At 42.8% G+C, this 14,061-nt stretch overlaps 1 protein-coding gene across 2 annotated transcripts; it reads left to right on the plus strand.

Annotated features, from left to right (window-relative positions):
* Nucleotides 1-240: 240 nt before the first annotated feature.
* KCTD7 (potassium channel tetramerization domain containing 7) lies at nucleotides 241-13,879 on the plus strand. 2 transcript variants are annotated; one of them, XM_015646800.2, is made up of 6 exons: nucleotides 241-339; nucleotides 2,059-2,168; nucleotides 4,294-4,486; nucleotides 5,139-5,308; nucleotides 6,857-7,035; nucleotides 7,520-13,879. In XM_015646800.2, exons 3-6 carry the CDS (start codon nucleotides 4,343-4,345, stop codon nucleotides 7,894-7,896), a joined length of 870 nt encoding a protein of 289 aa, XP_015502286.1. In that variant the 5' UTR covers nucleotides 241-339; nucleotides 2,059-2,168; nucleotides 4,294-4,342; the 3' UTR covers nucleotides 7,897-13,879. The 2 variants fall into 2 exon arrangements, with proteins under 2 accessions (XP_015502286.1, XP_015502285.1); XM_015646799.2 differs by having other exon boundaries at nucleotides 259-438.
* The last annotated feature ends 182 nt before the right edge of the window (nucleotides 13,880-14,061 follow it).

Raw genomic sequence — 14,061 nt, forward strand, 5'->3', positions numbered from 1 at the left:
GATGTTTATAAAGCCCGGTGCCCTCAGGGCTCTGTGTGCCGTGCCGGAGGAGGATTTCCCGCTCCCTCCCACACGCGGTCCCGGGGCCTCCCCTGGTGCCGGCTGAGGGCAGCGCGGCCGCGCTGCTCCCGAGGCCGCTAATTAACCCCGGCTAATTAACGCTGGGCGTTTCCTTCGGATCTGCGCGGCACTGAGGGATAACCCCCGGTGCCGCTGCCGCTCCCGGTGCCGCCTGGGCGGCTCCGCCCGCCGGGACCCGGATGGGCCCGTACGTGACGCGGGGCCGCGGCCGCTCCCCCGGGCCGGAGCGGAGCCGCAGCCGCGGGCGGGCACCACCAGGTGAGAGCGGGCGGGGACAGCCGGCCCCGCTCCCCTCATCCCCTCCATCCCCCAAGGGGCTTTCCCCGCGGCCGGGGCTCCGGTACCGACCCGCGGCAGGTGAGGCAGCGGCGGGGAGGCCGCGGGGCTGGAGGGGGTCGGGGGGCGTGAGGGGAGCGGAGGGACCGCGGCCGGGACCATCCCCTCACGAGCGGTGGCGCCGGTCAGGCTGTCACCCTGGCAAGGCGCGAGGTGACAATTAATTATTAATTAGTTATTAATGAATTATTGGTTATTTGCCTGACTCTTGGCGTGCCCGCCGCCTGGGTTTGTGCTGCCCCATCCACCCGCTGTGGTGATGTGTGTGTGTGTGTGTGGTGCCTGTGCTCCTCACAGCTGTCAGACAGCTCTGAAAACTGGAATTCCAGTGTGAGGGGCAGTGCCAGGCACCAGTGAGTGCAGCCCCAGTGTCCTTCACCCCTGGTCACTCCCAGCCCCAAGCCAGGTGTCCCTAATGTCCTGCTCCTGCCTGGAAGGTCACTGTGATGGGGAGTCACATTCTACCCACCCACACACCCTGTCTTAGCTCTCAGCTGCAAAAGTTGAGTTACACTGCCCTTTCATCAGACTCTGTGTTGCTGTTTATGACTAGAGATGCTGGGATTTTACAGTCCAGGATTCTCCAGGCCAGTTTATTTCAGCTCAGAGATCCCAGCCCCTCTTGCAGGATGTTTATTTGCTGTTCTGACACAGATTTATTGGAATTTACTGTATCTTGTGTCTTTTCCCTCTGTGTTCATACAAACCTTAGATCATCTGTGTCTCTTGAAGCTGGTGATGTAGACACTTCTAAATCAAGTCTCATTCTACCCCAGTTTGTCTTTAAAAAGAGGGAACCTTCCAACAATCCACTTGGTATCTCCCCAAAAAGCACATCCCAAGGAGTTCAAACAGGAGTTTGTGTGGGACTCCTGTATGATGGGTTCATTCATCAGAACCTTGTTGAAAAAGCCTTTGACTGTATAACCATCATGTCATTTTTTGTCAACACTGGTGCAACCTCAGAAAGTATTTAAGAAAAAGTTCTTTAAACCAATATGGAGAAGGGAACAGCAGAGCCTTGAAAAGCTTTTATAAATCTTAGCATCAAGCCAAATTCAAGGGTTGCTGCCATTCCCTGGTGAATGAAGTCAAACTGGCAGGGCCAGTTCATTTACTGAGCTTTCTTTACTGCGTGTGGGACACTATCTGAGCTGTCCCCAACAAAGCTCCAGGAAGCAACCCCTGCTTTTAAATGACAGGTGGAAGGACTGGAAGGAGGCATTTCTAGTAGAGTTGGGTGCTGCTGGTGTGTGGTTCAATCAAATATTTGATTTAATGATAATTTTGTTTAGTGGTGGTGTTTTCCCATTAACTATCTGTTGATCTAGACCTAGATGCATTTGAAAGTAAAATGGAGATATTTGCTTAGTTTAAATTAATAAATTCTGTAAACTTAATGAGAGATTTAACAAAGGAATATTTCTGCACATAGTTAAAAATAATTATTGCACATGCTTTAAGTGCCAAGAAGAGGATCAGCCTAGGTTTTGATGGGGCTTAGAGCAACCTGGTCTGTGGACATCGCAGGAGGGTGGAACTAGATATCTTTAAGGTCCAGTTCAACCCAAACTATTCTGGGATTCAGATGGATGTGTTTTCTTCATGAAATGCAGTGATTAACTTCTGCTTTTCTTTTAGGAGGACTTTGCTCCTGTCAGCACAGCTCTGTTTCACTGCTCCCTGGGTGAACAGGTGAAGCCAGCCTAGTGAGGAACTTCACTCACCTTTTAATGAACGTCAAAAAACAGGTTCAACTTGTCAGTCATTTGTGTTTTTATTGCCATTAAGCTTGTCCTCAAAATCCTGGTCTCATGACGGTCTGCTAAACCTCATTATTGAGGGATTATTTTGTGTGGATGTTCCAATGGCAGAGAAGTTTGGTACTCCTGACCAGAACGTAATTAATGCTGTCTCATGGCTTTTTTTTCTTAAACCATGGTGTCATATTGAAGGAGATTATGAAAGAGGGAGAAAAATCCCTTTTTCTCAGGCCTCTAGCTCTGTTAGGGAAGAGGCCCTTTTTGGTGCAGTGCCAAATGGATGAACTTACCTCAAAAACCCATTTTGTGGTCAATAATGCTGATATATTTAATGGAGTGAATGTTTATTCACACTACACTCCATTTAAGTGAAATCTAGGGGACATCCTTGAAAAATGCAGACAAAGAACACATTTTTCATCAATCTTGTGTTCTTTCAAGTACTCAAAAGAGAACTCGAAATAGCAGCCAAAGCACTGGTGTCAAGTGGCAGCTTTATAAATAATACATTCACAGTAAATACAGGCTCACCCTCAATTTTTGACTGTGCATCTTATAAATGCTGTTCTGCATGCTCTTTCTGGTTGATAATTTGTTTACCTCCTTAAAGGAATCCCTAGCAAAATGATCTTTCATTTATATTGTGCCTATTCTTTATCTGTGAGGCATAGCTGAGTTGTTTTGATAATTGATGTCAGAATAAACATTGTTTTAGGACAAATATTCAAATTGTTCATAGGGTGTGGCCCTTCAGAAGCACTTCCATCCTTATTTATCTGCCTGTGCAGTGGACTGGGGGGGAAAAATGATTATGAACTGTAGAGGAGAGAAATTAAATCCCTCTCTGAGCTGAGCCAACCCTCTTGATGAGCTGCAGCTTAAGGAAAAATGTTTGGAACTTCATAGTAGCTACTGATCTGTCTTTATTAGGGTGTTAAACAGGATCTAGAATTCATCTCCGAATTTTGGGGGAAGAAGGCTGTGGGCACTCCCACAGAAGTGGAAGCTTTGTTCTGATCAGGTCTATATAAAGTACCTGTTTTGCTCAGGAGCATCCCAGGTCTGTCTGGGTTCATTCTCTCTGAACTCAGTATTTCCTCTATGAGCTGAGATCTAACAGTGTGCACAATGACTGTTAGCAGAATTAATAAGGCAGAATTTTAAAATTTTATGTCATTTTTTCTTGCTGATTTTGAGGGAAAGCATCCTTTAATCAATAAATAAACGTGCCAGATGTGCTTGTGCAAATAATCCTCCTCTTTCTGTATTTTATAGTGATTTTAGAGAAGGTTTGGAGGCAGATAGAGCCTCTGGTAGTGGATTGGCTTTTCTAGGGAGTTGTGATGCTGCTGGAGACATCCTGGGAACAGGGATTTTACATAATGCAGTGTAAGGAGAGCAGCGGGGTTTCTCTTTGCTACTCTGCTTTTTCAGTTACCATTTTTATCGTGCAGTTTGTCAGTGCATCCCATTCTCCCTTTGGGGATGGACCGAGAATCCTTGTAGGTGTTGAATTCAATTTATAATTAGCAGCGCGATAAGGGGAGTTAAATATTTGTGTCTCACGTGCGCGTCCGTGTGTGGTGTGATGTGATGCAGCGGGCAGGGAAACGCCCGCTTTCCCTGGCTGGTGAGAAATCCCGGTTTTCTCATTTCCCAGGGAATTCCAGCGCCCAGCCGAGCCTTCCCCGTGCCCGCTGAAGGTGACAGACGGAGCCGGGTGTCGCGTCCCTGCGTCCCGCCCCTGGCAGGGCCGTGTTCCTGCATCCCGCCCCTGGCGAGGGACAGGCTGGGACAGCGGCCACCCAAATTCTCCCAGCAAATGACATTTTCCTGCAAAGCCGCTCCGGAGCCAATCGCTCCCTGCACCGCGCAGCCAATGGATGCCGGGCTCTTCCCAGCCCCTGCCAGCGGCTCGGCGGCTGGAGGGCCTCGGACCAGCTGTGCCAGCGGCATTCCTGCCCGCAGCCCTCTCCCGGGGCGCTCGGCATCCCTGCTCCTCCTGTTCCCGGGAATAACGCTGCCGCTGGCAACGCTCGGGGTGACGCGGCCGCTGCGGGGAGCGCCCCGCTGATCGGGGTAATTCGGGTAATTAATTTGGGTCTCCCTTCAGCACTGCCACGGCCTCCTACCCAGCAGAGCTGCTCCCCAGAGCCAGAGGGATGGTGGTAGTCACGGGGCAGAACAAAGTGAGTGCCACCCCGGATGATGCCATGTCGAGCTCGGATGCAGAGGATGATTTCCAAGAGCCGGCCACTCCCACCGCCACCCAGGCAGGACAAGCGCTACCTCTGCTGCCTCAGCAGGTAAGAGCTCACCTGAGAAGGGGATGATCACGGCAGCACAGACTGCTCAGGTGCTGAACAATTCAGGATTTCCTTGTAGATACCCAGCGCACTTAACATGTTGGAATAAAATGAAGTCTCTTGAATTTATTTGAGTAGCTCGGCAGCTTTACTTAAAAGTTCCATCCAGGTTTAGACTTGAGATATGCAATTAAGTGTTTATTCTGGTACTTAAGGCATCTTGGGGTGTGATAGTAAGATTTTAGGCCTGATGCAAATAAATACAAATATTTTCTCAGTGTATAGTATAGTCTGGTTGTGTAAAAGAACCAGCAGAGTTGTCCTGAGATTTCCCTTTTTTTCTCTGTGTAAGGCCAGGGAAGAGGTTTAGTTTTGTTCTTTCCTTTCCCCAAAAGAGCCAAGAAGAAGCATTAATATCTCAAATATCTGCTATTCCAGCTGAGTGATTTCTGCTGTTTCAGATTCCCAACTAAAATTAGACCACTCCCTGATTCCTCCCAGCAGCCAAAACATCCACATTTTTACCCCTCCTTAAATCTCCCTGATTTGTGGCAGTGGGGCAGGAACCACACATCTGTGGCAAGCTGCAAGTGCCTTTTGGGAGCTATGCTGGACAGAAGGCTCCTTCCTGATGTCCTGATTGCTTTTGCAGTTCCCAGAAGTTGTCCCACTGAACGTGGGGGGGATGTTTTTCACCACCAGACTGTCCACGCTGCGCAGGTACGAGGACACCATGCTGGCAGCCATGTTCAGCGGCAGGCACTACATCCCCACGGACGCTGAGGGCAGGTACTTCATCGACAGGGATGGCACCTACTTTGGGTAAGTACAGATCCTCAGGGTGAGCTTTCAAAGTTCTTGCTAAAAGCTTATTTTTAAACTTGTTTTTAACTTTTTTTTTCCTTCTTCGAGTTAAATTATATTTGTGCAACATTTAACGTTACACGCCTTCAAAGCATCAGAGGAGTAACTGCAGTTAAAAACTCTTTGTTGGTTGTGAAATGGGAAAGGAAAAGCAAGAAATGCTTTGAATTTGTGCATTGTCTCCCTAAGAGTATCTCCTTTCAAGGTATCAAGTTGTTTTGATGGTTTAAATAAGTGTTTGGTGTTGCTTTACATAGGAAACTCCTTTTCACAGCGCTGGATTTTAATTGATATTCAGTATCTGCAAGGAAGAAGGAATTGGAGGAATGAATTGAGGATTCTTACACAGCTGAAAATCTGATATTTTCAATCTTTAAACAGGATATAACTGCTAAAAAAAAAGCACAAGCCCTTAAAGAATTAATTTTTCTTAATTGTTAGTTGGTTGTGCCATATTCCTTCACCTCCAAGATTCCTTCCTAAGTACTCAGCTTTTATTTTATTTTATTTTTAGTTAAACTAATCATGATTACTAATGCTCTGTTTGAATTGGGGTGAGATTGCTAAAAAAGGTGATCAGTGTTCATGGGTTCAGGTCTTTGCCCAAAGCACGCATTGCAATTTATCGCAAATTTCTTGTTGCTCCTTTCTAAACATTTTCTTGTTGTCTTCAGCAGAGGAGCATTGAATTATTTTCAAAGCACTTTTGGGTTGTACCATAATCTGGGACAGAGATAGATTAGGCCACTGTGTTTATTCTAAAATAATTGTTTCTTTACATGAGGCAATTATTGGAAAATCAATTAATTTGTGATTTTATCAACCTCAATTTGAAATAGAGCTGGAACAGAGAACCAGGTTAACATGTGCTGTATTTGTTGTCATTCTAAGATTCCAGTAATGCTTCTTTTATTTGATAAGGCTTTACTGGTTAATACTTATAAAGGGATTTCTTTCCCTGTCAAAAGATCCTGTTGCTGATCAGTGTTTCAGAACTACAAGGAAATGTTCTTTCTCTTTATTAAAAGTTCTGATTATTATTCTGTAAATGGCCCTGATCTGGGAGGAGAAACCTCCTTTGCAGATGTCCCATCCATTCAGCTGGGTTTGTGTGCAATAAAATGTCCATGAATGTGATTCTCTGGGAAAATGCAAAAGTTTATTTTGTCCCAGACCTAAATTTGAAATGCGGTGACCACAGTTTCTTTCCCATGAAACACTCTGGCCTCTTTTGTGTTATAAATTGTTTCCTCCACACTGAGTGTTTGGTTTAAAATCCTCTGATATTTTTTCAAATGAGTTTTGACATCAACTGAGGCAAAATGTGAAACGATGGCTTGGAAACCTGAACGTGGCAAACGGTTTTACAAACAAATGTTGGGAATATGGCTCATTTATTTCAGTTACTGTCTCAATAAAGCAAACAATGAATATCCAGCATTTCCTCTCCTGCAGCAGTTTTGGCAGAAATGTGTTTCTTAATGATATTTTTGCCCTTTTTTTTAGAGACATACTAAACTTCCTACGATCTGGTGACCTGCCCCCCCGAGAGCGAGTGAGGTCAGTGTACAAGGAAGCTCAGTATTATTCCATAGGACCCTTGCTAGACAATCTAGAGGATATCCAGCCTCTTAAAGGAGAAAAAGTTAGACAAGCTTTCCTGGGCCTAATGCCATATTACAAAGGTAAATAAACAAAGTAGCACTGACTGTTTCTTCTAATGGGATTGCAGTGTTAAACCTCGTGCTTTCAGTCTGATCTCAGCTCCCAAACTGATCCCATTGCAGCTGGGAAGTTTATTCTGTGTTTTTTGTGCTGTTTGGATCTTTGAGGTCTCCACATCCTGCTGCATCCCAGGGTGTGGATTTCTATGCTTAAAAGGGAGCAAGATTAGGCAGTAATGTTAATAAATGAGAGGGTTTTTCTGCATTTGTTCTGTCAGGACTTGCAACTGAATAAACTTGGCCTTGCAGTGAGGCCAGATAACTTGGGCATATAATAAGGCCGCCAAGTTCACCAGATAACGGAGATTGATCTGTTTTTTCTATATTTTGCTACATGCTGCTGATAACAACAACCACAGTGAAATGTTTCACATGAAATAATTGCTTTTGATCTCTTTTCCTCGTCGATTCGTCAGAACCCTCAAGACTTTGTCTCTTTTTCCAGACCACTTGGAGCGGATAATCGAGATAGCCAAGCTGCGCGCCATGCAGAGGAAGGCCAGGTTTGCCAAGCTGAAGGTGTGTGTGTTCAAGGAGGAGATGCCCATCACTCCCTACGAGTGCCCCCACTTCAACTCTCTGCGCTTCGAGCGCAGCGAGAGCGAGACCAAGCTCTTTGAGCACCACTGCGAGGTGGACGTGTCCTTCGGGCCCTGGGAGGCCGTGGCCGACGTCTACGACCTCCTGCACTGCATTGTCACCGACCTGTCCGCCCGGGGCATCACCGTGGACCACCAGTGCATCGGCGTGTGCGACAAGCACCTCATCAACCACTACTACTGCAAGCGCCCCATCTACGAGTTCAAGATCACCTGGTGGTGAGCTGGGCTGCCTGAGCAGGGCGTGAGGGGACTCCCAGAGGACAAATATTCACCTGGTGGTGAGTGTGGTGGCACAGCCGGGGGTGAGAGGACTCCTAGAGGACAGATGTTCTTGGCAGTTGCCTTGCTGCTCACCGTTCCTTGGGATCCTGCTGGCAGGGGTTGGGAAAACCTCTGGAAACTTGAAAAACCAGCCTGAAATCAGACTGTTGGCTCAGGTACCTTAACGAGGCACAAAACAAAATCACCTCATGGAAAGGATGGAGGGGAGTGGCTGAACATCTGCTAAAAGGTGCCACCAAGCACGTGGCTTCAGGATGGAATTGCAGATTTTTCCTGCGTTTTTGGGAATCTGGGGTGCTACTAAAGCTGACGCTTCAGTTTTATCCTCTTAGAAATGTTTTAGTTCCTCCTTCAACTTTATAAAATTTGAGTCACACCCAGCACAAAGATTCTGGAAATGTCATTTTGATGTACTAGATAATTAAAAAAAAAAAAAAAGGAAAAAAAAAAGGAGTATTCCCTATATATTATTAATTGTTGTCAGGGTTAAGCTGTATTTCTTTTTTAATTAAGAATCTACGTTGTGAATTATAATGTTATACTTCAATTATTTCTGTTGTTATCAAAAGGAATAGCAAATCTGGAATATATTCCTTAATGCTTTTAGGAATAATAACTGTTCATGGAAGACTTGTGCCTGTTTTTAGCCTTAGAAATTCTAAATGTTTACAATATCTACAAAAAAGAGCTCTTTAGAATCAGGTCATTTACAAAGGCTTTTGGTAAATGAGAAAACCCTGTCTGTATGTTCCTATTAGTAGTAGTAAGAGGAATATTTAATGTATATTATTTTATTACTGACTCTTTTTACATTCTGTGATATTAAACTTTATTTTAGACTTAAAGTCAGATGATATTAGACAAGTGCTTCCTTCACCTCACCTTTTTCAGACAATTAAATCTTAATCTTATCCTTCTTGTTGATCCTTCTTGGTGTCACAGAAGGAGAAACAAAATTCAAACTTCAAATTCAGATATTTCTCCACTCTAAAGCAGTAGGAAATTTCTTTCCACACTGGACGAGGGAGCCACTGCAGCATCATATTTTCTTCAGAAGGTCGTTTTTGTACTTGTGACATGAGCAACCACATCCCAGATTTCAACTACTGAATTCAGCCCAAAACTGAGAGGGAGAAAAGTCTGAAAATCTTATTGTTTTGTGAGGTGCAGAAAACTCCAACGTGCTTGAAGGGGGCTTCAAAATAATCTTAAAGAGAGAGGAAAAGTAAATATTTGCATCTTGCATTCCATTGGATTAATTAATCCAAGAATATTGCTTAAACTTCTGACCAAAATTCTTTAGGAACATTAATGGCAGTGATCAAAATTTCTCCATTTTCTGAGGCAATTTTTAGAATAACTGTAAGAACATAAGGATCAAACTGTCTTGCAAAAAAAGAGACCATTTTTTTGCCTCGTCACCCTTTTAGATATTTAATTTAGGAATGAAATTGTCTCTCTGAGGTGGGTGTCTCCCTACTGATCTCTGCAATCCTTACACAGGATCATTGTCAAGTGCTGAGTTTCAAGGGCAGAGATAAATTTGAATAGAGGGAGTTCTGCACATTTGGATCTAAATTTAAGTTTGTTTCAATTGTTTCCTGAAATAATGGCCTTGATGTTACAGGTTCTTGGAGTCGTGTTTGGCAACCCAAAATTAAAAGTTAAACTGAGACTAAAGTTTCACTGCAAGGAGAGGGAGTTTTGCTTGGTTTCTTTGGCTTTGTTGCCTTATTTTTTTCTTTCTTTCCAAGGAATCCAAACTGCAAACGGCAATTTCTTATAAAATTAAATAACATCTTAAAGCTGAGCCTTGTCTTGGCTGCTTGTGCACTTCAGATATTTAAATTCGGGATTTTCAGATGTTCAAAACTACAGGTATTTACAATTTCAGAATTGCAATATTCAGATTACAATGAGAATTACAGTTTTCCTGCAAATTTCAGTGTTTTGTTTTTTTCTTACCACTTCCCATAAATGTATTTACAGAATTCTGGTCGGAATTCCAGCACTCCTTGCAGAAATGGATCACATTTTGATTTTCATGGTGTGTTTTCTGGTTTGGCTTTAGGAATTTCCCTGCTGCTGTTCAGGAGAAGCTGTGATGACAAAATTCCTGTTTCAGTCATTTTTGTTGCTCCTTAATATGAACATTTTGTAACTTTTTCCTGTTTGTTCCTTAAATAATTAAGGAAGGCAACCCAACCAAAAAGAGAAAATGAAAATCTTCGTCTGCATCAGCTGTGTCTTAATTTAAGCTCTCATCCTCCTGAAGTGCAATACTGGAAATGAAAACATGAATTTAAGCCCACAAGCTTTAATTAGTGCTGGGATTTGTGATTTGTTCAGGTTAACAATATTTTTAATTGTTCCAAGCAGTCTTTGTTTACAAGGATTTAGCTGCTCTTGCCCAACCTGTGCTCATTTTTTGGCAGAAGCAGAAGAATTGTGCAGGTGGATGGCAGGGGAGTGTAATCTAAAAACTGGGTTATGTAACGTGATTGATTCTCTTTTCTGGGCCTGTAGCTTTTGAAATCCTACATTTGCAACAAAAAATGGGAGTGGCTGATCTACTAAATCCATGTTTGAGAGGTTTGAGGACTTTTGTATAAAATTGCATCATTAAACTATGGAATGCTGCTGCTTTTTTTTTTTTTTTTCCCTTTTAGGACTTTTTTTTTATATCTGGGCAGACCAAAGCTTTGCTAATACATATTTTTCTGTGCTCCCTTAACTTTTTTTTTGCCACTTTGTAATCTACAAATGATATTGTAGATATCTTTTCCACCCTCACACTCCCAAATCCCTGTGTTTGTGAGCAGTAAATAGTCTCCTGTCCATATAAATATTGGAGGAATGGTGGGACATATTTATTTTAAATATTTTTTTCATTGCTGTGTGTGAACAAAAACATGACAAGACCAATTTTTTTAACATTCCCTTTATATCCATTTTGGAGTGGTTTTTTAACAAGACACAAAGGGAGGTCTCATATGAAGTGAGCTGGGCAATTCCACAGCACACCAAATGTTTCTGCATCTGTTTTATGCTTGTGAAATAGGAAGGGGAAAAAAAAAGAAAATCAAAATAGAAAAATAAGAAGTAGGAAAATAAAATAAAGGAAAATAACCCTTATGAAGCACTCAAAAATGACATGAGAAGGTGTTTATGTACAGCAGCCACTTAATGTCTGCTGAGCTCAAGAGTTTAAAAAAATATCTAAAAATAACTTTTGGACTTGGTGTAGACTTTTAACTTGAATGCCCAATATTCTGCACAGGAATCTGAAATAGTCCTTGCTGAATTTCCATCCTCCTCAGAGGAAAGTGAAGGTGCTGCCAGGTTTGATCTGGGAAGTCTTTGTGCCATAAGCAGCTCCTCTGTGGTCCTTGTGCATGTGCTGGCTTTTTAATTTTTATTTTATCCTACAAAGAGGGATCAGTTTCTGCATCAGTGAGGGTGTGAGTTGTTTTTTTTTGGAAGCACTTTGGGTTTAGTTACCTTAAACAAAAGCAGTAAATTATCACAGCAGGAATTTCTGCATCACTCCCTTTTGAGGCATTTTTTTAAGTTTTAGGAATTCTGCTTGGGAGACACCTCAATATGCAAAATACCTGAATTTGTTAATGTGAATATTTTTGACATTTTGTTGTTAGTTGTGTAATATTCTTCCCTGAATGTGGCAAGAGTGATAAGGACTGAGATAAACACTGGTTTTGTGATAAACCAGCTCATGGCTCATTTGGAAAATCACTCATCCCAAAGTCTGTTAAGGTAACAGGAAAAGCAGGCATCTCCCTCGGCTCCCCACAGTGAGCCCTGAGGATACTCCGGGCTCCTTAATCCACTCCAGGCTCCATTCTTGGAGACAAAGTGGTCACAGGCTCTGCCTCACAGACCCTTGAAGGCAAAACTCAAACACTTGTCTTGAGGAATGAGCTGATTTGCAGAGGCACCTAAACCTGGTCTTTGAGAATTGTTAAAATTCCAGCAATCTGAAGGATGTGGAGATTTTAAATTTCTGTGATAGCTTTGTTAAGCCCTGATGTGGATATTTGGAACTGCTCTGATGGCTTTGTTAAGCCCTGATCTGCCCTGAGTTGGTGCAATGGATGTTTTGTGATACCGAGGTTGGGCAGTCCTTTTATTTTAGTGTAACTGTGTTTTCCCAGTGAGCTGATTTCCAGTGTGTCCTGAGCACTGGTGTTTGGAAACATGGAAGTGGGAAGGAATTCATTCCCCAGGGACAATCCTCACTACCTCTAAAGGAAAACTTTGAGGTCCTGATCCCCATTTGTTAAATGAGTGTGGGAGGAGATGAGGGCTCTGGGCTGAGCATTCCCAGTTAATGACTCCAACTGGATTCCTTGTGGTCCTCAGCCCCTTCTCTAACCTTTCACAGCTACAATTCCACATGCAGCAAATTTATCTCTTCTCTGCTGCACCCTCAGATTTGTTTGCCAGGTGAATACTCAGCCCATTTCAAACTCATTATTAAACTAATATTTTAATATTGCAGTATGGTGACTCTTAGTTGCTAAAGAATCTTATTCATAAAATCTCATTACTCTCAAAAATACCTGAATAAATGGATTAAACTAACAGAGAACTTTAATTTCATTCTTCTACTTTATTTTTTTTTCTAATGACTGTTAAGAAATAAAAATCCTTACTTCTTTTAAGGGCTTACATAAGAATATGTATTCAGCCTGAGAACTTTGGGAGCTGAGGGCCTTGCTGCGAGCTGCATGATCCCTCATAATTTTTTTTTTACCCCTAAAAAGCTAATTACCAATATAATTAAAGGCTTTGTAGCTTCATTCGGCATTTGCAAGAACTGGGAGCCCTCGTTCCCAGGTTTATGCTCACTGCTCATTTAGAGATGATGAGGACATGATGAGGGGGATGATGGAAGTGGCAGCAGGGAAGAATTCCTGTCAGAGCAGGTTGTTCCCATTGCTGAGTTGTTCTTTGTGTTTGGTTTCAGCTCTCGTGTTGTGTCAGGCACAGGAACATCCACCCCATTTGTGTGTAAATCCATGGTGTTGGGGTTCTGGGAGATAACAGGCAGAGAAAACCCAGTGGCTGTGGGTCACAGCAGTGACAAGTGAGGTGGCTGCAGGGTGACACTGCTTGAATCTGGTTTAGAGCTGCATCTTCCTTTCTGCATGGCAAATCAATCACTTGGGACACAACTGCCTGGCAGGTAAGGGAAGATTTCAGAGCAGACACCACAGAAAAATGATCTCTTAACTAATTCTAAACTCTGGGATAGATTTCTTTCACTTCTTTTAACGACTGCTTTACCCTGGACAATTTATAGACCCCGCTGGCTTAAAGTTGTGCTTGGCATTACCAAACCCTGAAGATGTTTTCAGGTTTTTCACACACAACACAGAGGACCCAGGATAGTTTTAAGTTTTGGGCTATGAAAATAAAACCAACTCTCCAGTCTTTATCTTTCTGCAAATAAGCTGATTTCAGAGGATAATTCTGTTCTGTTATCTCCTGTATATAATTCTCTAACTGGAAATCGCTTTCCAGAACAGCAGTTCATAGTCATTTTACTTACACAAGCTTAGTATAAGTTTACCTCCACTTTCACTGTGACTTTTATAAATGGATTTTGTTTTGCTGAATTATAAATTGTATGTGTCTATGCATTGTAACCCGTAATGCCTTTGAAAATCCAGCCTGGATGCTAACGATCAGGGTTTGGAATTATCTCCAAATGTGTTTTGTTAATAATTATCTTGACGTGTGATGTTCAATACTGTGAGTGCTGCAGTGTATTGTTTCTTAATACTTTTGACTTTTCAGTTCAGGCAATATATAGTCCATATGTTTTTTATTTAAAACACATAGAAGAAAACGTGGATATAAAGGTTGTGTTGTGCAATAAAAGATTATGATACTGAAAACTGCTGGAATTCTGGCTCATCTGGTCTGGAGCCACTGCAGTGCTTTTCCTCACCTTCACTGGGATCTGAGTGTGCTTTGCCTGACTGCAAATGAAAATTAAGACAGCAATCTCTGTCTCGGGCTGCTTTAAAGGCATTTAGTCGTTTATCATCACTTCCTGAGCAGATGGCACTTGTGCAGT

This window comes from Parus major, chromosome 19 (genome assembly GCF_001522545.3).
Source record: "Parus major isolate Abel chromosome 19, Parus_major1.1, whole genome shotgun sequence".
Classification (NCBI taxonomy): Eukaryota; Metazoa; Chordata; class Aves; order Passeriformes; family Paridae; genus Parus; species Parus major.

What these genes read in the sequence shown, in the direction of transcription:
- KCTD7 (XM_015646800.2), top strand. Translation starts at nt 4,343, where the DNA reads ATGGTGGTAGTCACGGGGCAGAACAAAGTGAGTGCCACCCCGGATGAT. An exon ending in TACCTCTGCTGCCTCAGCAG is followed by an intron (nt 4,487 to 5,138) that starts GTAAGAGCTCAC and finishes TTGCTTTTGCAG; the next exon opens with TTCCCAGAAGTTGTCCCACT. An exon ending in CCTAATGCCATATTACAAAG is followed by an intron (nt 7,036 to 7,519) that starts GTAAATAAACAA and finishes CTCTTTTTCCAG; the next exon opens with ACCACTTGGAGCGGATAATC.